Source organism: Lygodium microphyllum, chromosome 19, assembly GCF_053477565.2.
Source record: "Lygodium microphyllum isolate KBCC chromosome 19, Lygodium_microphyllum_v1.1.10, whole genome shotgun sequence".
NCBI lineage: Eukaryota > Viridiplantae > Streptophyta > Polypodiopsida > Schizaeales > Lygodiaceae > Lygodium > Lygodium microphyllum.
Window position 1 is genome coordinate 5,683,685 of NC_141153.1, and position 23,165 is coordinate 5,706,849.

Below are 23,165 nucleotides of genomic sequence, written 5' to 3' on the forward strand. Positions count from 1 at the left end.
CATCACCAACCTCTTCCTGCTTGCATTTTCAGCCTGCGCAGCCCTCCTCCAGCTGGGCGACACTCCTCCAGCCTGCGCCTTGCTGTTCTGGCCGTTGTTCCATCTTCAGGCGGCTCTTTTCCTGCTGCCGACCTATTCCCAGGCTGCGTTTTGAGGCAGGAGGCTGTTTTTCTGTGGTGACTGCATCGTTAGCATTTGCGTTTGACATCATCCTTGCGTTCTGTGCAAGGCGGCCAGCTCAGGAGCCTTTGGTGTTTGTGTTTCGGCACCGGCAACCTTCCCTTGTTGTGTTTTGGTGTTTGCAGATTGGAAGATGTCTTCTCATCAATTTACGGGCTTTGATGACTCAGATGACGAGCTTTTGTCTCGACACTCATCTGAACGGAGGCGTGATTTCTATCACGAGGACCGTCGTCCGGAGTCTATTCCTCTTTCCCGTCCCCCTTCTATTCATGTATCTCGGCGAGCCCCTTCCAGTGGGCCGAAGATGCAGCCTTTGGTACCCCCTGTACAGATACCCGTACTTCCTCAGCTGCCCAAAGAGGACCGGTTGGATGGCTCCAACTTTTCTCTGTGGTCCTGCAAGGTGGAGTGTATCTTGGACTCCTTTGATCTTTGGGAGCTTGTTTCTGTTCCTATTCCCCGGTCTCAGGTGGATCCCGCAAATGGGACATCTATGGATCGTGCAGCCTTATGGGATCGGCTCAATTCTAGAGCCAGATCTTTCCTCTTTTTGAGTTTGCAGGATTCTATCCTTGTTCATGTTCACAGGTTGAAGATTGCAGCAGACGTGTGGAGAAAGCTCGCGTCTCTCTATCAACAGAAGACGTTTGCCCACCGGATATCTCTTGAAAAGAAGTTGCGGATGCTCGCTATTGATGATAGTCCTTCCATGAAGGACCACATCAACAGATTACAGGATATGAGGGATGAGCTTGCATCCCTCGGTCGGACGATATCTTCTGAAGATATGGCTATGATTCTTTTGACTCAACTGCCATCGCCTCGGTTTGATGTCTTCTACACCAGCCTTCTTACATCGAGGACCCGTGAGAAGCTTCTATGGGAGGAGCTATCCCCGCTTGTCAAGTGGCGCATGACGAGCGACTCAGAGAGGTCAGTGCTAGTGGATCCGACTCCACTAGAGCCTTTGTTGCAGGTTCGGGAGGACAGAAGCAGAAGAAGACGAAGTCAAAGGCTAAGAAGAAGGACAGTTCTTCAGGCTCTGACTCAGATTCAGAGAGACCGAAGTGCCCACACTGTGGGAAAGGGACACATCCCGAGGAGAAATGCTGGAAGAAGTACCCTCACCTTCGTCCGGGAGCGAAGGGTGGATCTACATCGGAGCCTTCTTCTACCTCTACACCAGCTGTTACCCATGAGTCAGTGTTCCTTCATATCCATGCTTTGGAGGAGGATTCTTCTTCCGTGGCTGCAGTGTCTTCTGCGCAGCCTTGGTTAGTGGACAGTGGTGCTTCGAGTCATATGACTCCCCGAGGTGATTTGTTACAGGATCTCCGTCCATCAGCGGGTTCAGTCACTGTTGGTGACATTTTATCAGTGCCTATTAGTGGTATTGGCACATTGCCTTTGTTTACCGACCGACCTTCGAGCTCCTTTTCACAGGCCCTACATGTTCCGGATTTGGGCCTTCCCCTCCTCTCAGTTTCTGGTCTTACGAGGCTTGGCACACGAGTGATCTTCACCGAGCATGCCGTTGTTATTGAGGATTCTCTTACAGGAGCTGTCTTATCTACAGGTTGGCAGGAGAGCGGGCTTTACAGGCTCCATTCCCCTTCTTTGATGCAGGGTCCTCCGCGGCAGACTATTGCTACACCCGTTCCCGCTTGTGCACCTTCTATTCCACAAGTTCCTTCCCATCCCCCACCCTCTCCTCCGGTGGTTCCCTCGTATTCCCCATCCCTTTCAGAGGGGGACGATCTCGGTGATGCGGCTGTGGATTCCCTGGCTCCTAGTGTTTTAGAGGGGGATTCCCAGGATCGTGAGGAGCTCCTTCAGCGGCAGTCTACATCGACGGACTTCATCGACCTTGGCATTCTTCTTGCCACCCCAGGATCGTTTCTCCCTTGGCCTTCAGCCACATCCAGGATCTGAGAGGGGGTGTTAGCAGTCATGTTTGTCATGCCTTGTCATCTCCTGCCTGTGAGCCTCAGTCTGAGTCAAACGAGGACATTAGGAGCTCTGACATGTCTGTCATGTGTTATGATGGGGGAGGCTAGTCACTCTCGACTGGCTGTCTTAGGTTGTGTATTTCTTTTTGGCCTCTTTTAGTGGGCAGCCACTGGCTGCCCGGCCACTTTTTGGTCACTGTTGTGGGGCGCCCATTTTAGGGCACTTTTAGGGTTTGCGCCCATTTTAGGGTTTGCGCCCATTTTAGGGTTAGGGTTAGGGTTTGTCCTTTTGCCTATTTATTGGCAGCCCCCCTCCCCACTTGGTCACTTGTCTTCTTGCAGATTCCGACACTCCTTCTCCTCCGTGGTGGTGCTGCCATCATCATCAGCCTGATCTGGTGTCCTCACTGACGCTTCGGGCTGCGTGCAGGGACTGATCAGTCCATTTCAGTGTATTCAGCATTCATTTCAGTTGGTGCAGATTTCTCTTCCTTATTTTCTGCTTTCTCTCTCTCTCTCCCTCCGTGTTCGTATTTCCTCTTCCGCAGCGCACTCTCACACTCTTTACATATGCAAAGAGGGTTCCTTGCTGATCATTTGTCTTATATGGATGATCTCCTGCTCACAGGGCCACATGCTAGTCAAATTTCAGTATTTAAGAAATATTTGCAGCAAACTTTTGATATGTCAGATTTAGAGCCTTTGCATTACTATTTGGGCATTCAGTTTATTCATGATACTAAAGGCATTGGATTGTCACAGTCCAGATATATTGGTAAACTCCTTGAGAGATTTGGCTTCCAAGATTAAAAGTCAATAAGCACTCTGATGGAGACTCGACTTAAGCTGTCTTTGCATAATGACAGTGATATGTTTGGCATTCATAAATATCCTCCAGCAATCGGATGCCTTATTTATTTATGCAACACAAGGCCAAATATTCAGTTTGCGGTTTAAGCCTTGAGTAGATATATGCATTAGCCCACACAGATCACAATGACAAGCTGTGAAGCGTGTTTTCCGTTACTTATAGGACACTAGGACCCTTGGATTGCTTTATGCCAAGGGGAGGCCACTGCAGCTACATGCTTACAATTATTCTGATTGGGCTGGAGATTTTAGTTCTCATCACTCTACAAGTGGAAATTGTTTCTTTCTTGGCTCTTCTTGCATTTCTTGGCCTAGCAAGAAACAATCCGCTATTGCCACATCATCTTGTGAAGCTAAATACAAAACACCTTTCACTACTACAATTGAATGTGTGTAGCTAAGACGTTTGTTGGCTGATCTTGATGTTTCTATCATGGAGCCTACTCCTTTGTTACTGACAATCAGAGTGTCATTGCAATGATACAGAACCCAATGTTTCACACACACCGAAACACATTGAGATACATTATTACTGTGTCATAGAGAGGCTACATGCAAGGGATATGAGCCTTCTCTACTGTCCTACCAACAACAATGTGACAAACATCTTCACCAAAGCTCTTCCTTGGGAGAAATTCAAAGCATTTCACAGTGCTTTAAATTTGATCTCCTTTGGTGGATGATCCTTGTATGCTGATCACTAATCACTCTAGGGAGGGTAGTTGGTTTTTACTCACGCCTACACTCACATAAAAGTATTAGTGATCCGCACGTAGGACACTCCAACACTTTTTACTCTCCTTACGAGAGGTTTTTTTTCCCCAATCACATTATTCTTCATCAATGTATTTATGTTACACAATTTCATCACTTACCACATATAACACACATCTATCTATGAATGCACTTTAAGTCCCTTATACAATCCTAAAGTCTAAGGGTTATACTTTCTACTTTGATATCTCACTTTTCAATCAATCAAGTGTGGAGCAAGTACCACACACTCTCTCTCTACTTATATGTTCTCTCAAGCAGAGCTACTGTCCGTCATCCTGTTGGTCTCCTCCATCACATAGGAAGCCAACAACTAAAGGAAATGCACCTAAAAATGCCAAAGCCCATGTCTCTACCAAACTTTGATAGGAGCTCACAACCAGGAGATGACAAACTAACATGACTAAAATAGGCAAGCTGATAATTGCCTCAAAGATATTGGATTTCTTCAGTGCTCTAATGGCATTCCATGAGACTAGTCCCAAAGATGCACAAGTGCCAACATTCTGATTTATGCTTCAAAATGGGTGGGTGCATTTTCATAATAGACTTATCTTGTTGTGTAGTATCTTTTAGGACTGCTGCAATTTAAAAGACACATAATGCACCAATTGCGAGGCATCACAAAGAAGATCCTATGCTCAAGAAGGTATCTCAGCATATGTTTTGGCTTTGGATGAAGCAAGATGTTCACTAGTATGTGACGGGATACCAAGCATGCTAGATCTCAAAATCAAACGACTAGATAGTATCAAGAAGCTACAATCATTGTCTATTATATACTTGCCTTGGGAAATTATATTTCTAGATTTCACATTCCAAAGAGCGAAAGTTTCAAACAATGCTATTCACACTTCCGTGGATAGGTTCAATAAGCGAGCAAGCTTCACATCATGCAAGTCGAACATGGATGCAACAACAGTTGCAAAGCCCTTCATCGAGGAGATCTTAATGGAGCATGGTTTGCCAAAGAGAATCATCCTCAATAAGGAGTCTAAGTTCACCAATGGTTTTGAAAGGTATTGTTTATCGCCTTGGCACAACTATTATTTTGCACGATTGTCCATCCTCAAATAGATGGGCATATAAAGAATTCAAACCAGACCATAACTATTATGCTTCATGATACTATTGTCAAGATCATTAGGCCTTATTCTGTTTGGCACAACTCTCCATCCTCAAATAAATGGGCAAGTAAAGAATCCATTCCCGCAAATGCATATCATGCTTCAATTGCTATCATCAAGATCATTTCTTTGTCCTCAAAGGGGACATCTACATCGTCGACTTCAGCAGGGGCCCCTCCACCTTCCACCTCAAAGGGGGAACCTACTCCACATGAAGTTGTTCACCCATTCTCTACTTTCTTGGGGTGGCTATCTTCGACCAGTCATCTCTTCTACTGATACCCAAGATCTTCAGGTACCACCTAGATCGGGACCTCTGAGGTTCAGCCGCGACTTGGTGACGAGGCCTTCATATTCCTTCCAGCATGGATGCACAAAGCTAGTGGCTTCTCTCCCGACATTGAGTTTCGGGTTCTCCACTTCACTCTGTCTACTGTTCTTTGCTGCAGGTTCCCTTTCCGATGGAAATCTTGGATCTTAGGGATACTCTACCTCCTATACATTGCATGTTTTCATCATCTTTGTACTAGGGCGCTTAGGCAAGTGAACAATTTCTCCACGAGGGACACTATCCAAATGGCACCTGTTGCATGAGCATTTTTCAGCCTATAGCATTCCATCTCCACCTCACTCCTCTTGTTCCCCTTTTTGGGCCTGAGAGAGGGTGTTGAGAAACCCTTCACCTACGTTTTGCGTTTAGGATTTGTGTTTAGGGTTTGCAGCCCCAAAAAGAGGCGCCATCCTAGACTGATTGTACCTATTTATAGGCCACTCTCTCATTCATTCCTCACGGCTGATTCATTCAATCCGTCACCTCTTCTCTCCAACCTCTCCACTACCCTCACACCCCTTCAGGAGGACATTGCGGTTCGTAGTTCATGGCTGTCTTCATCATCTTCCTTGTGCTACGACACCCTTGTTCCCTTGAATCACATTCACCCCATGATTCGGAGCTTCATCATTCCATTCATCAGAGTTTCTTCTCTCCTCTCTTCTCTTCTCTTCTCCATGTTTGCCGAGTTCACTCCGTGTTCCTCTCTGCAAACCCTACTGTCTCGCTAGTACGCCATCTTTTGACATCATGTGCATATTTATGAGCAGTCTATCAATAGGGCAACCATCACATTGGTCCTCTCCACAACTTTTTTCTATCTTTGACCTCCCACCTACTAGCCAAGCACTCTCACTATCCCTATACAGCAACACGTGCAAGGGCTTTCGTTGTATCTGTCTTTTTCATTACCAATTTGCTATAACCTTAAGTAAAATTGTAATCAAGAAATGCATGGACTCTTTCTACTCTCATCTTATAAAGAAATTAGTTGTTTTTATTGCGTACTAAGGATGTATGTACATATATATCTTACATATGATCTTGTGAGAGTGTGAACTACTATTCACTCTCCAATCAATTTTAACTAAGTGTTTATTACTGCAATTTTCTAAATAATTATCACATTCAATCTCAAAGTATTCATTCTTGGATCTTGGATTACTAGTGGGTCATAAAATACCAACTAACAATATTTTCATGTATATTAAATTCATGGCACAAAGAAGTAAAGAAAAACTTCAAAGAGGCACAAAGTTGTTTGACCAACGTTATGTCATTGTACTTAAGTATTTCTATAGTAGCGCTCTAACTCCCTCTTTTCTTTTAAGTCATTAGATATATTTGTCTTATTCTACTAAAGAATGGATTCATTGACCTTAGAGCACGGTTTTCATCTATTTTCTGAAGAAGACAAGCTTAAGATGCTGACTAAACACCACATAGGTCCATTGTATCAGATAGTGAGAATTATCCATAATCACCGCAAAAATCTACCTCAAAGCCGAGTCAATAGTAACCACTTCTCAATAACTACTCGTTGCTTCAAGGAGAAACCATGCAAGTATTTGATCAAGAAGCCCAACTACTTCCAGAAGGCATAGAGGAACAAATAAAAGGTCTTATTCTACTTTAAGACAGAGAACGAAATCACATCAAAGCTCATCCTCTTTTTCAAAGTCATCCTATGTCCTTTCTAATGGATCCTCATCAAGTGACAAAGAGTCATTCCTCATATGAAAGACCTCATAATTAGCGAAGATATCAACATTTTTCACTCTCATCTTCATCTTCATCCCCATCAACCACTTCATCGTCTTCAACTTCAAGATCCAAGCATGGATAAATGCATAAGAAAAAGAAAACTAAGCCATTATCTCAAATGTCAAATTTAATATATATGATGGTTTATGAAATCCTAATCTTTTTTTTAAATCCAATCATCAATCTCAAATTTTATATGGTCATGATAAGTATTTTAAAAACAGAAATAATTGAGTTTGTAGTGCTACATTTGGCCAATCTAGCCCACACATGGTTGACATGGTTGAAATATGATCATTCTGCCCCAAAATCATGGCAATCCTCCGTTTACATAATACAAGACTAATTTCTTTCTATTCATTTTAAAAGAGAGAGAAAAACTAAATGGGATCGACTCTAGGAAAGAAAAGACAAGTCATTTGATGACTATACAAAAAGGTTTTAGGAGCTACTTTTGAAGACTTTCTGAAGAAGAAAAATAGCACTTTATTAAATAAAGACAAAGTTTTTAATGTGAACAAACAAGCTACATAGCAAAGCAATGTCCAAACAAAGGACAAAGTAAGGCCTCTGATAACAAGCTCAAGTCATTGATGATAATCAATGCTATCAATAATGCAGTTGAAAATACAAACCACAATCCAAAGATGCACAAACTATTAAAAGCTTAGGAATAACTAAAAGATACGCAAGCACTATTTCTAATAGACTTTGAAGCGATGGAAACTTCATTTTCTTGTAATTAGCTAAATAGCTTGGATTAAAAAATGAAGAAATAGAGACTCCAACAAAAAGTCACTAAGTTTTCAATGCCGATGAAGGTCATACAATGAAGACCGTAATATCTTACATTGACAAGCTCAAATTTCAAATCCAAGACTACAGCGACTAAGATATCTTTTGTATCACAAATCTTAATAATAGTAACGTAATTCTTGAAATGCCTTGGAATCATAGGGTAGACTCAGTCATCTTCTTTCAAAAAAATAAAGTAAAACTCACCAATAAAGGCAAAAAGTATGAAATCCAAGCTAAAGTATCTAGTGACACCAAATCTATGGTAAGCCATATGTAAGTCTCCAAAGCAATTAAGAATTGTGTTTAATATTGTTTACTTTATATCAATGATATGGAAGATAATATCAATGCTGAAAACTGAGAGCAATCCAAGCTCTTGAAAAAGTATAAGATTGTTTTTCAAAAAATCTTCCTCATCCACCTTCCCAAGAAAGACTAAAAGACCACTATATGAATATTATCTACCTAGAGATTGTTCTATAACTACTTCGACAAAACAAAGCCTTGATACATAGTAGAAATAGTGAATTTTTTATATAAATTATCTTGCATATCATCTCTTCTAAAGAGACTCAAATGAATTCTGAAAAGATCAAGATAAACCACGAGCAACCTAATATTCGTAATGTGCATGAGATGTGATTTTTCTTCTTTTATACATCTATTACCATTCCTTCATCAAGCATTTATGACTTCTCCTCTCTTTACAAACTTACGAAGAAGAAAAGCTCTTTCCAATGAAAGACGAATAAAAACACTAATTTCACAAAGCTGAAAAGAATCCTTACATTTAGACCTATTTTTATCATTTCAGATTTTATAAAATCATTTATAATGAAAGTGAATGCTTATCTAATTGTATTAGCATAATTCTTAAATAAAAAACCATCTCGTAGCCTTTTAAAACTATCATCTAAGTGAAGAAAATATATAACATTTATAAAATAGAGTACTTAGCTATAACTTAGGCTTTGAAGATATGAAAGCCTTATCTTTTAAGCAATGAATTCCTTTTAAAAATTGATCACCAGAGCTTAAAGTATTTCACAACTCGAAAGCATTTATAAGATAAACGTGCAATATAAAAAAGTTATTTATATATTATTTACTTTCAATTTATGTATACCCCTTAAAAATATAATGTAATCACTAATATACTTTCTAAAATGTCTCACACTACAACTATTATAATGGCTCATCATGAAGATTTTCAAGCAATGAGAAATACTTATGGCCAAGATACTGATTTAAAAATAATTTAGGACAATTTATGACAACAAGATTCTCATCCAAATTTTTTCATTAGAGGCATTTACCTTTTTATAAATAATCATCTTTGTATTGCTCTCTTTTTGTTTGACAATAGGTATTTAAAGAAAGTCATGAACCTCCTTACACAAGTCACAAAAATAAAAACAACTTTAAGTGCAATTGAACGTTTTTTTCATTGGTCAATACTACAAAGTGATAAGCACAACTTCATTGAGGTTTATGTAGCATCTCAAAAATCCAAGTATTACAAAAAAATACCCCAAGATTATTACAACCTCTTTTAAGCACTAATCCTCCATAGGAATCTATGATTTTGTCTCAGATACTCCGTGAACATCTCAAGGTCATGATATAACTTAAATCATAATTGATAGATTTAGCAAGCAATCACATTTTATTTCATATCATAAGACATTAAAATCATCATAAGCTATAAGACTTTTTATTTAACATATTTTTAAATTACATGACATGCCTAAAAAATCATCTCAGATAGAGATTTTAAATTTACAAGTAGTTTTTGACATACTTCATTTCAAAATTTAATAACCTACTTTAAAGTTCTCATCATCTTTTCATCCTTAAACTGATAATCAAATGAAGATAATGAACCTTGCTTTTTTGGATATATTGAAAGCTTATATTAGTAAGCATAACTTACAATGGAAAAAATATCTTCCATTGTTAGTGTTTGCTTACAATAATACAATACTCATTCACAAGAAAAGCTCCAAATGAGATAATACAGGGTAAAGTGATTCCTCTTTTAATCATTTATACTACTAAAGATTCTTACTGTAGTCTACTAATAAGTTTACTTCAAAATTTTAAAAAACAATGGATTGAGTTTAAACCACTATCAAAGCTATCCAAGAGCGACAAAAGAAGCAAGCAAACAAACAAAAAAGACATTTGGCTTTTGAAATTGATTAATATATATTATTGAAATTTAATCAAAGTAAGATAAAACAAGACTTTAATCAAAATATATATTTTTTAAAGCTCTCCGATAAATACTTTGATCTTTTCAAAGTACTTGACAAAATAAATAAAGTTTCTTATCGACTCGAGATTTCTACTCATTAAAAAATAAGCAATGCTTTCCATATATATTTGCTTAAGTCTTATATAAGACTAATTTTATTTTTTTTTAACCACTGGTGAAAATCTCCCAAAAGTTAAAAATTTTGAGCAACTCTTGGTTAAAACTGCTTCCTAAATTATAAGCATTCAATCCACTCATGAAGGCAACTACAAAAGCACCAACCTTGGATAGTCTTCATGGGATGGGCCCTTTCAGTTAATCATGAATCCAAGCAACTTGACATTGATTCAAGACTTTAAATTTACTACAAAGCCTATATGAGTTGCAAGTTAAGTCATTTCAAGCCCTTGATCTATTTTCATCTTTGATCAAGAATTATATTTTGTTATAAATGACACTTAGCGCATGCAAGATTAGAATTTGGGAGCCCAAAGCATGAGCCTAATGAATATTCAAATTTAAGATCCAAGGAGTCAAAACAAGATATTCTCAAGATCAAAAACAAAGGCAAAGGAGAAATCTCATGTCTAAATTTTAAAAGCATGACAAACGAATAGCATAACAATGATGGCAATCTCAATGGCAAACTTATACAAGAGAAATGAGGAGTCACTATCATTAAGGACAACAGCAAAGTAACTCTATAATGGTAGGATGATACAAGAGTTAGTTTCCAATGAGGCTGAAAGATATCAAGGTAAAAGCCCAGTCAAAGTGAGCACCCATACAAGAAGAATACATGACAATGAAGGAGTGAATGAAGATGTCTTTTTTAGGCCCAGTAAGAGGAACTATACAGAGATTGAGATTCCCCACAAAATACATGTGGAGTCGTTGCCATCCATGCACTAAAATGTTAAGATATTAATGCATGTGTTATATTATCTTTGTGGATGTTTCGGGATGTCATGAAATTTTAAAAGGACCATTTTCTGCAAAATGGAAACTGGGGCACCCTTTCAATTCTTGGACCTAGAGTGACTGTGTACTTGACCTTCAAATAAGTCTGCTCGCTTGGTAGGGTATGGATAGATTGAGACGATCTAGGGATACCAGGTTTGTATTTGAGTCATGAATCGATTATACTTTTAAGGTGAAAGTCTCAACCTGCATTGTACATCATCCGTATGCATATTGTTAAAGACAGCAATGTGAGAAGATCGTTGGTCATGATGTTATCAACACCAATAACTGACAGCATTCAATTGTGGAAGATTAAACAAGCAATAAGGTCCTGTTCCAAAACAGCAGAATGTGGTTTTGTTGGCTAGATCAACCGTGCAAAGGGCAAAAGGCTAGCGAAAGGAGCTGTGTACATAAAGAATTATTTCCAATTGTCATTGGGACAGTTTGTGCGATGTCTCACGTCAACTGAAAAAACACAAGGCGTCACCAGAAACGTTTCTGCAATTTCAGATTGATTTATTTCCCGGCCAACATACAAAGAAATCAAAGCAGACCGCCAAATCTAAGTCTATTCCGCAACGTGTACATTGGGCGTCCGGGTCTGGAAGGTCTACATTCTAGAAAAAGGAAGAAAATAGAATGAGGAAGAGTTATTATTATTACCAGTGCCAAGAGAGGCCGAGGACACTGGTGACGAACTGCACCGCGATGGCCTCGATGCAGAAAGCAGAAAGCATGAATACGAGGCAGGCTGCAAAAGCAGGGGCAGCGCGCAGTTCCTTGGACCAATGGCGGTAGAAAGGGGCCCGCAGGGCGACGAGCAGCGCTAGGGAACCCCACAGCCACGGCTGTGCCTTGCCATGGAGATCTGCCCAATCCACGCGCAGATAGTCCAACGCCACGTAGCCAACCGCTAACACACCCAGCAGGTGCCTCCTGCTGCTCTGCTTCCTCCCTTGCTCTTCCCCATCATCATCGCCCCGCCGTCGCCGCAGCGTCATGCCCTCTCTCTCTCCCCCTTTCAGAAGAAGCGAGCTCGCTCTTCTTGCCTGGGTTTTGACAATGCTCTTCTGCTCCGAACATGGTGATCGTATTTTGATAACACAAAGTACCAAAGTTTCATAGCTTATTCCGTGCCTCGCGGCTACCTTCCACCCCCATCTTCTCACCTTATAATTTGTAACTAGGCGCTCATATTCTCTCTCTCTCTCTCTTCCCTATGTCCACACATATATATACTACGTTTAATAATAATATAATGTATTGGTATATGTTAATATTGACACATAAAATATATGTTAATATTGTTAACATGATATATAATATATTTCTTCTTCTTCTCTCTCTCTCCTTCCTTTTTCTTTTTATCACTCCTTTCTTATCTTTTTTGTGTTTTCTCTCTCCTTTGTCATCTTTTCCATGTTATCCCTCTCCTTCCTTTTCAGTTTTTCTCTCTCCTTTCTCATCTTAATGTACTCTCTCTTTTTCATAAATATGTGTATGTCTATGTTCGTAACTCTTTATTTTCATAAAACATAACTCTCTCTCTCTCTCTCTCTCTCTCTCTCTCTCTCTCTCTCATGCATGTGGGTGGTGCGAGGTCCAAGCACGGGTCGCTAGGGCTCAATGAGCGCCTCCCCACGTTTGGTGGTGGCACTTTGTGTGTGCCACGTGGCACGTCTCTGTGCTCGCCATGTGGCATGTCCCCCCCCCCCCCCCAGCCTTTTGTTAATAAAAGTAAGAGATTCAATTCAATTTAATGAAACCCTTTCATGGGATTGACAACCTCGAAGTAGCTACTAAGGCAAATGGCACAACAGGCCTTGATTTCAAAGATTGTAGAACCTTTCTCAAGATATTTCACAATTCATCCCACAAAAAGAGATGAAAAACTTTATTCTTCAAAAGAACATTTCCATTTCTAACATTTTCCAAGGTCCCCTTCTCATATTAATATCAATAAAAAGTAGGTTTAGATTTCCTCTTCAAAAGACAATATTGTATCTTTTATACCCAAGTGTTGGAAATGTGATCTTTACTATTGACCACATGAAAAGTAGCTTGGATTTACAACTTTTAGTAAAGCTAGGGTAGCAGGTCATAAAACAATTTGGAGATGGTGGGCCAAGGTTTTGACATGGACTATCATGAAAGGACAAGGGGGCACATAATCCTTAAATGGTAGTTATGGGTTGACAAAAGAAATGAAGGGGAATGAAGCTAAGAGCATTGAGACTTGTGCATGACTTCCATTTCTACTCACTCTCAAGGCATTGCTCGTGTAACATTATACCAATAATTTGGATTTAGATCGATCACTCAAAACATTAAAAAGGAAACCCAAGCACAACAACAATGAGGAACAAGTAGAGGGGTCATGCATGTACATCATGCACTCATGGACATGCAACCAAGTTGTGAAAGTTGGAAGGGTTGAGCAAGAGTGAGAGCATGAGCGGAAATAAGAGCTATAGTGATTGGATAGAGAGAGAGAGAGAGAGAGAGAGAGAGAGAGAGAGAGAGAGAGAGAGAGAGAATGTGGGAACTCCAATTGTCACAATGTGTGACCTGCCTTCACTTATTATAAGGGTGTAGTAAGAATAAATAATAGTGACACACCACCTTCAGAGTACAAGTGTGCAAGCACTAAGTACATAGTGGTATAGGCGGCCTTTAACCCCCAACAATCTCCCACTTAAAAGTGAATGTGCTTGAGTGTGAAGAAAATAAGAAAAATGTAACAAAGTACAAAGTGTACATATAAGTACTACAAGATGAGAAATAAATATCATCTCATTCTACTCCCATGATCTTCCAAAGTAATGCATAACATTCCATTGGGAGACTTTTAGTAAGCAATTTTGCAGGATTCTCATCGGTAGCAATCTTAACAAACTCTATCTGCTTATCCTCAACCACATCTCTTATAAAGTGGTAATTACCTCAATATGCTTAGTCTTTGCATGAAAGACCAAATCACATGTCAACTAGATGGCACATATAAAAACAAATGTAATGTGGAATTCATATGTGTGATACCAAGGTTTGCAACCAAGCGGCCTAACTATAGGGTCTCCTTGAAACCTCAATGGCTACAGTATACCATGCATGGGTAGTAGATAAGGCAATGAGTGCATTTCGACACCCTAGACATCTAAGAAATAAGACCTCCAACAAAGGTAAGACATAGCCAGAGATGGACTTCCTACTATTTGCATGTCCTACATAATCAAAGTATGTGTCACCCATGACTCCAATGTCCTGGTTACCATAGCAAAGGCACAAATCTGTAGTGTTCGTAAGGTATCACATGATACCCTTCATGACATCCCAGTGTTGCCACCCACTTGTCACCATATAATGAGCCACAACTTCCATTACAAATGCTATGTTAGGTCTAGTGGCTATCATGGTATACATAAAGTTGCCCATCACAGATGCATACAAAATCTTGGCCATCTCAGCCTTCTCATCATCTCTAACTAGGGACAATCTACTTGACTAGCCTTTACATGAGAAAGTAATGGGGTGCCAATCGGCTTACCACCCTACATATGGAACCATGCAAGTACTTTTGTGAATGTACTCCTTATATGACAAGTAGAGGAATCTCTTAGAGCGATTACGTGTAATGAGTATGTCAAGTATGTGAGATACATGCCCCATGTTCTTCATCTTAAAGCTCTTTTTGGGCGGAGTCTTCAAAGCATCCAGCTCTATATGAGCACTCCTAACAATCAATATATAACTCGAAAATGATAAGGCTACCATCATAAGTCTTCTTTGTGTAAAGATATGGATACATATCATTGCAAGAATAACCCTATGAATACATAAGGGCATCAAACTTATGACATAATTCCCTAGGTGTCTGCTTAAGTTCATAAAGACTTATCCTCAACTTTGCACACTAGGTGTTCTCTACCCTTTTCCTCAAAGCCCTTAGGCTAGTACATATAGATGCCCTCAAGCGCTTAGGTTGCCACATATATAGATGTCCTGATGCACATTCCCTTGTGAGAAATTCATCTTAACATCCGTCTAGTACAAATCTAGATCCATGTGTGTAACAAAGGCTAAAGCCAAGAGAAGGGTTGTCATCTTGACCCCATGGGAAAACATCCCATCAAAGTCAACTCTCTTTTACTGTTTAAAACCCTTAGCAACAAAACCTGCCTTGTATGTTGACTTAGGGTGACCACGGGTGCTCTTTAACTTATATACCCTTAGCAACGAAACATGCCTTGTATGCTAACTTAGGGCGACCAGGGGTGTTCTTCAACTTATACACCCACTTTGCATGGCAGTGCATGTTTTAAACGAAAAATGGATCTAAATCCCACATACGATTCTCATGTAGTGAATCAAACTCAAACTCCATGGCCCTCTCCTTAGAGTAATTGTCACCTACGCATATCGCCTCCTCATAAGTAAGGGGCTCACTAAAATCTATCACCATGATATAATGCATAGAGAGCTCATAACGATCAAGAGGATGTGAGGCTCTAATAGAGCATCTCAAAACTAGCGAGGGGGAGCGGGGGCCTATACATCCCATCCTCTCTATTTAGCATAATGATTATGTACAACAGGCAGTGGATCCTGGGCCACTACATCATCATCAGTAACTATAAGATGTCTAACTGGAGCTAGTTGTATTGTAAGAGAAGCTCCTCTTGAAAGATCACTCTATGCACCTCAATTGCTAGCTTTGGTTGTTAATGTATCTTGCTTGCATGAAAGATAACATCATGGATGTACATAACCTTTCAAGCATGTAGATCCCAAAGGTGATAGTTCATCTTATATGCATCACCATAACCAAGAAAGAGTCATTTCAGGGACTTTGGATTTAGCTTGTTGTATTTATCTTTGGGAATATGACAAAATACCTCACATCTAAAGACTGGAAAATGGGCATATGAGGGAGGTTTTTCAGACTATACCTCCACTACAACTCTAATGTCAAGAGCAATGCACAAGGATATATTAATCAAGCGAATGATAGTAATAAGTGTCGCAACCCAAAATGTATGTGGTAGGCTTACTTAGTTAAGCATAATGCGAACTATTTTGTGAATAGTCCTATTCATACGCTCTGTAGCACCATCTTGAAAGAGTAGTCAATTGATGCTTAATACCCCTCTCATCACAAAACTACAAAAATATCTTAAAGACATATTCAGCCCCATTATCAGACTTTAGGCATTTCATTTTGTACCTAGACTGGTTCTCAACCATAGCAAGAAAGTGCTAAAAAGTAGGCAAAACTTTTGACTTCTACTTTGCAGGATAGGCCTAGATCTTACGTGAATAATCATCAATGAATGTAACAAAATACTTGGCACCACCCGATGATTGACAGGGTATGGGACCATAAACATCCAAATGAACTAGAGCCAAAAGCTTACCCATGTGTTTAGTGCCAAACTTTTTATACATATTATGCGTCTGTATGCCATATAAATAATGATTAGATAAATCAAAACATGAAAAATCCAAGGGCAAGAGATACTACAAACAAGTCGAGAATTTCATTTCTTTTATGGACATATTCTCGAGACAGCAATGCCAAAGAGATACATGTGGAAGATTAGCTACGGCCAAAACATGATTGAGTAAGGAATAAAGACTATCGATCTTAGCACCTCCAGCCAAAATGAGATTCCCACAATTAATTTTCCATACAAAATCACCAAAGGAAACACGTTACCCAGTATCATCTAATCGTCCTACAGAGATAAGGTTTTTAGCCAAAGCTGGCACATGCCATATACCGTGCAAAACAAATGAATTACTAGTAGCAAATTACAAGCGAACTTCCCCAATTCTAATAATAGCATAGACATGATCATCTCCCAATCTCACAAAAACTTGTCATAGGATGATAGGTATAAAACAAACACGATTTGGGGCCACATGAAAGGAAGCCCTCAAATCAAGGAACCAACACTAGGAGAAAGATGATAAAGTGTCACTCAACTAACCATAAGAAGAAGAACCTGCCAAAATGTACTCATCAAAACTATATTGCAATGCATTTATCTCCTCAATCTTCACAATATACTTTATGATGCTACAACCATCTGAAGTCTTAGCATTATCACGTGCTTTTCTCTTGCCTTTATGTCGCCTATCTTAGCACATTTTACAGCAACGTGGCTGAATCCAACCTTGGTGTCCACAATAATGATATGTAAGAGATGATTTGGGCCATGAGATTTATTGTGACCCTGCCCATGAGGTCTAGACTTTGACCTGCCATACTATGCATCTCTACCATGATGGTCAGTACCATATTTTCTATCATTATAGCTTCTAACAGTAAATGCATGAGAGGCACATGCTACATCAATATTCTTATTGTTTACTTTCTAATTAAGAAAGGTACCCTCTACATCATTGAGCTTAAACCCATCTTCAAGAGAATTAGTACTTATGGCAAGACGAAAGGTATCCCAAGACTCATGGAGAGTAACAAGCAAGAACATGGCCTTGATATTTTCCTCAAAGGTAATCCCTATTAAGTAAGTTGGCTAGAAACGAACTAAAATTCATTCTTAGCACTATCTTCCTTCATACAAAGGTCCATGAGTTTCTTAAGTCAATATAATTGCGAAGCATGGCCTTGGTTATCATAAAGATCACATATCTTCTCCCATAGCTTTCAAGCACCACCCTCTAACATTGAAATGAACATACTTTTACAAAGATAAGATAATGGTGGACTTGCATAACTCATCAAAATTAGCTCAAGCTTGTCCTTAGGCTTTATACCTTTTCATTTCAAGGGCAGGATTTGCTTCTTTTGAATCAAAGGCTACAAAATCTAGGTATTTCGATAATTGAAGTTGTTGCCATCTCACTTGTCTATATTGAAAATGGCTTTATCCCCAAAAGTAGATGCTATGATAAGTGCAAAGTAAAGATTGAATAGATTATTTTAATAATAGTAAACAAACCCCAAAATTAGTCCAACATTGAATACAAGAGGTGGGTGCAAAACAATGTATAGCTGTCCACAAAATAAATATACTAGAGTACCTATAGCAAGTGTCTACTCTCAAAGAAACTACTGAATTGAATTTTAGTATGGCTATCCATATAACTACGGTAAATAAGTGTATCATTGTAGACAAAAGATTGAAATACAAAGCTCCCACTACTAGGGATATCCAGGTAGCAAGTGGGATATACAATGCAACTAGCAATGTAAGAAATAGCAGAAATCACTATTGTACCAAATGCTATCAGAGACCCAAATATGTTAAATACATAGATGCACTCCCAAACAAAGGAGTAGCATGTACATAAGCAAGCTATTCATAAGATGTCTTGAAAAGCAACAAAAGATCTACAAATCTACAACAATGAATTTAGTGCATATGCCAAAGCATGCATCCAAATTTGATAAACTTATCTACCATGAGGAAGTGTTGAGTGTACAAACCAAATGTAAAATAAGTGTCATAGCATTCAAGAACCCAAAAGGCATCAAATGTACATCCGAGTGCATAAGCATAACATAAGTGACCAAGCTCATAACCGATAAAGCTCCAAAGCAAGTAGCTGCTGCAATATGTGAATATCCAAGCTCAAGGTCAAAGTTCAAAGCTCAATGAGAGCATATCCGAGCATGTACATTAGTGGAAAGCATCCACGAGTCCATATAGCACCTGTAGGTCACATGTAAGCATCAAATACATCAAACACAAGCATCCACTGTGAATGCTTGCTGCCCACAATGTATTATAGTAAAGAACCTTCCAAATATTGAGCTAAGCAAGCACTAGTCGATCCAAAAAGCTTCCCCAAGCATTAATACATCATCCATGCATCAAAAATTTCCCCATAAGCATCACTAGATCATTAAAAAATCAAATACTTGCTTCCCTAAACAGTGAATAGCATTTTTCCATAAACTGTGGAGCAATGGCTGATCCAAATCTCCTTAAATGATGTTGAAGATGGAGGTAAAGAAAGCCAAAAGACCCCCAAATCAAGGGCAATGATCAGCAAGGGCAACAAGACCCAACTAGCTCACATGGGATATGACAGGAATGGCCCTAAAAATGCATTGAAAAATGCAAGCTATTTCCTTATGCCTCTCTTGACTACTAATAATGTCAATGATAACTAGGGAAGGCCTTGATCAATACTGGAAGGTGTGGAGTTGATCCAATGAGAGATATAATTGATACATATCTCCATGAGTGGTTGCCATGAAAGTTGAGAATGAAGCTCTATTCTCAAGTTGAAGTGAAGATTGGTGAATCTCCTTGAATGCCACTTTGATACTAGTTGAAAGATGGAAGGGTTGAGCACAAGTGGAAGTAATCAAGAGCTATGGTGGTTGGAGAGAGAGAGAGAGAGAGAGAGAGAGAGAGAGAGAGAGAGAGAGAGAGAGAGAGAGAGAGAGAGAGAGAGAGAGAGAGAGAGAGAGAGAGAGAGAGAGAGAGTATGTGGGAACTCCAACAGTCACAATGTGTGACCTACCTTCACTTATGTTTAAAGTCAGAGAAGGGTTGGAGCTAACACAGTGAGGAGTTGAGAGCTCTCACTCAGATCTTTGATTATCATTAACACATAACTGAAATGACTATTTACAACCTAAGGTCTCAATGACCATTCACACCAAACAACTAAGTCCTAAGCATCGACTTATTTAATGTTCGCATCATGTAGTACAGTTGGACAACTCAAGGGTCGGGCACAGTCATACCAAAGACAGAAAGATGAGCTTGAAGTCTAACACTCCCCCTCAAGCTCAAGACGGCATATGTACACCAAGCAGTTGTTTGAAAACACTGAACTTATATTTACCCAAAGACTTGGGAAAGATATCCGCAACCTGTTCATCAATCTTCACATGCATGAGATCAACTCTCCCTGCAAGAACCATTTCTCTGATGAAGTGGTAGTGTACCTCAATGTGTTTTGTCCTGGCATGGTATACTAGATTCATGGCCAGGAGTACACTACTAAGATTGTCACATAGTAGAGTCACTGGAGCATCTACATGTATGTCCAAAATAGCCATATGCTTGAGCAGCCATGCAATCTCACATGCTGCAAATGGAACACCCATGTACTCTGCCTTAGTACTCGATAAAGTAACCGTAGGCTACTTCTTGCTGCTCCAACTGATCATTCCACTTCCAAACCTGAAAGCATAGCCACTCGTAGATCTACGATCATATGAGCATCTTGCCCAATCTGCATCCGTATATCCAACCAGTTTCAAGGGCTTATCTCTCACATAGAACATCCCATAATCTACAATGGACTTAACATATCTCATAATGAGTCTAATTGCATCCAAATGTGACTTTCTGGGCTTCTGCATAAATTGGCTTATCAGCCCTACAACATAGCTCAAGTTAGGCCTAGTGATGGTCAAGTAAATTAGACTGTCAACCATCTGCCCATACATAGTCACATCCTCAACTTTATCCCCAGTGCTCATGTCTAGCTTTACATTCTGATCAAGAGGTATATCTAGTGGTTTGCATTCAGCCATGCAATACTTCTTCAGCATTTCCATGGCATAGTGCTTCTGCATCAACCATAAACCATTTTCAGCTGTAACCACCTCAATGCCCAAGAAATACTTCAAATCACCTAAGTATTTCATGTCAAATTTAGTTTTCAGCATCTTCATTACATGTTGTATGCTCAAGTCATCATCGCCAGTGATTATCAAATCATCAACATATATGACCAGCACTACTAAGCCACTGTCAATCTTTTTCGTGACCAGCCCTGCCAATAGCAAATCCCAAGCTCTGCAAGTAGTTATTGATCCTTGCATGCCAAGCTCTCGGAGACTACTTCAGCCCGTACAATACTTTTTTCAGCATGCGTACATAGTGCTAAAAATCAGGGTGTACATACCCTTTCGGCTGATCCATATAGACATCCTCTCCCAAGTCACCATTGAGAAATGCATTCTTCACATCCATCTGCTGCAATTTCTAGCCTCTAGCAATAGTCAAAGCAATCAGAGTGCATATGGTAGCCATCTTGGCAACATGGTTGAATGTTTTCTCATAATCAAGTCCATACTGTTGGGCATACCCCTTAGCAACCAGCATGGCTTTGTACCTTTCCATACTGCCATCCGACTTACATTTGATTTTGTAGACCCATTTGCAGCCAATGGTCTTTTTCCCTTCAGGCAATGGCACAAGATCTCATGTTTAATTTTTTGCCAAGGCATTCATTTCTTCATCCATAGCTGCACACCAGTTCTCATCTTTTACTACTTCAGCATATGTACTTGGTTCTTTGATCTCCATCACTTTTGTCATATAAGCATAGTGCTTTGCAGAGTAGCCACCGTATGTCAACCTATCAACAGGATATCTGACCCTCTGCGAGCGTCTAGGCTATGATGCACTATTCAATTCCCCTCTCTCATGAGGCGAAATGTACCTACTCTGCCTTATGCCAGGCGTATAGACAATCAGAATACCAAGCTCATTGTCTAAAGTGTCAGCAGACTCATATCCAGAAGTCATCCTACCAGGTGTCATCATACTAGATGCATCCTCAATAGCTTTCTCTTTTCCTTTGTTGTCCAATATATCATATCTCCCCCTCATTAACATATCGGTGTCAGTGGATAGTGAGCCAGAGCTCCTCAATCTACCTATCCAAGGAGATATTGTCTAACCACTAGGACCTATCATAGTAGTAGTCTGTTGCGAATTAGCTATAGATACATGAGTAGAAGGCATATCCGATGGCACTACAGCCGGTGATACATACCAAGAGGCCATCTCATCAAAGATAACATCCTTGCTCATCAAAGTCTCAGTGGTAGAGGGATCATAGCATTTGTATGCCTTCTTCTCCTACGAATATCCAATGAAAACACACTTATGCACTTTTGGATCTAGCTTTTTTCTTTTCTCATCTGGGATGTGCACATAAGCAAGACATGCAAAGACTTTCATGTGACTTACATCTAGCTTATAGCCATAGAGCTTCTCAAACGGTGTCATCTCATGAATACCTACAGTGGGAGTCCGATTCAAGATATACATGGCTGTCATAATAGCCTTGGCCCAATAATAGAGCATCATCTTCTTCTCGTTCATCATGGCACGAGCAGCTTCCATCAGTACCCTGTTCTTATGTTCAGCCACTCCATTCTGCTGTGGAGTATAGCTATAGGTAAGCTACCTACGTATGCCATTTTCGGCCAAAAAATTGTCAAACTCATTTGACACATACTCCTCACTGCTGTCTAATCTCAAGTAAGAGATATAACAGTCAAATTCCTTTTCAACCTACTTTTTAAACTGCTAAAAAATAGCAAACACCTCATCCTTTGTCTGCAGAATATACACACAAGTATAGCGATTGTAATCATCAATGAATGTCACATAGTACTTCAAGCCTCCCATAGATGCATTATGGGCTGTCCCCCAGACATCAGAGTGCACTACCTGCAATGGACATGTACTCTAGCCTTACATGCCTGACAAATGGCAACCTCGACTGCTTACCAAACTGGCAAGCATTGCATACATGACCAATGTCTGTGTATTGGAACTTGGGTAAACCTGTAACAAGCTATTTTTTCTGCATAATTTGCAGCCTCTACAAATTCACATGTCCCACTCTCGTATGCCAAATTTCCAAATCTCTGACAGTACCAGAACCATGGGCAAACATAGTTGAATTCAGCTTTGGCAAAGTGGCATCAAGAGTAAACATTCTGCCATTCCTGTGACCGCGAGCAATCAACTTGCATCCATTTCCAAACTCTTCAATAAAGCATCCATGCTTATTGAACCTAACGTGCAAGTTCTGCTTCGTCATCTAACGGACAAACAACAAGTTCTTCGTTATCGATGGGACATGTAGTATATCATGCAAATTTTTCTTTCTGCCATCATGAACCACAAGAGGCACTTTGCCTTTATGCTCAATGCTACGCTGTGTGTCATCACCTGTGCATACATAGCCATGTATTTCAGCTACCATGTCAGTGAACCAATCACCGTGAGGGGTCATGTGGTTCGATGCCCCTGAATCAATGTATCATACTGCATCATTAGTGGATTTTTCAGCAACCCTATCTTTCACATACTGCATGGCAAACAATCTATCTCCTGAAGCATCATCTGCCTGACTGG

The 23,165-nt window shown here is 39.8% G+C and overlaps 1 protein-coding gene across 1 annotated transcript in view; it reads right to left on the minus strand.

Moving 5' to 3' along the window:
* Positions 1 to 12,191, minus strand: part of LOC148019518 (protein PHLOEM UNLOADING MODULATOR-like) — a 31,476-nt gene extending 19,285 nt beyond the window's left edge. Inside the window, exon 1 of the mRNA XM_087701012.1 lies at positions 11,683 to 12,191. Coding sequence (XP_087557138.1) covers positions 11,683 to 12,020 — 338 coding nt within the window. The 5' untranslated portion in view covers positions 12,021 to 12,191. The remainder of the gene's footprint in view (positions 1 to 11,682) is intronic.
* Positions 12,192 to 23,165: the final 10,974 nt, after the last annotated feature.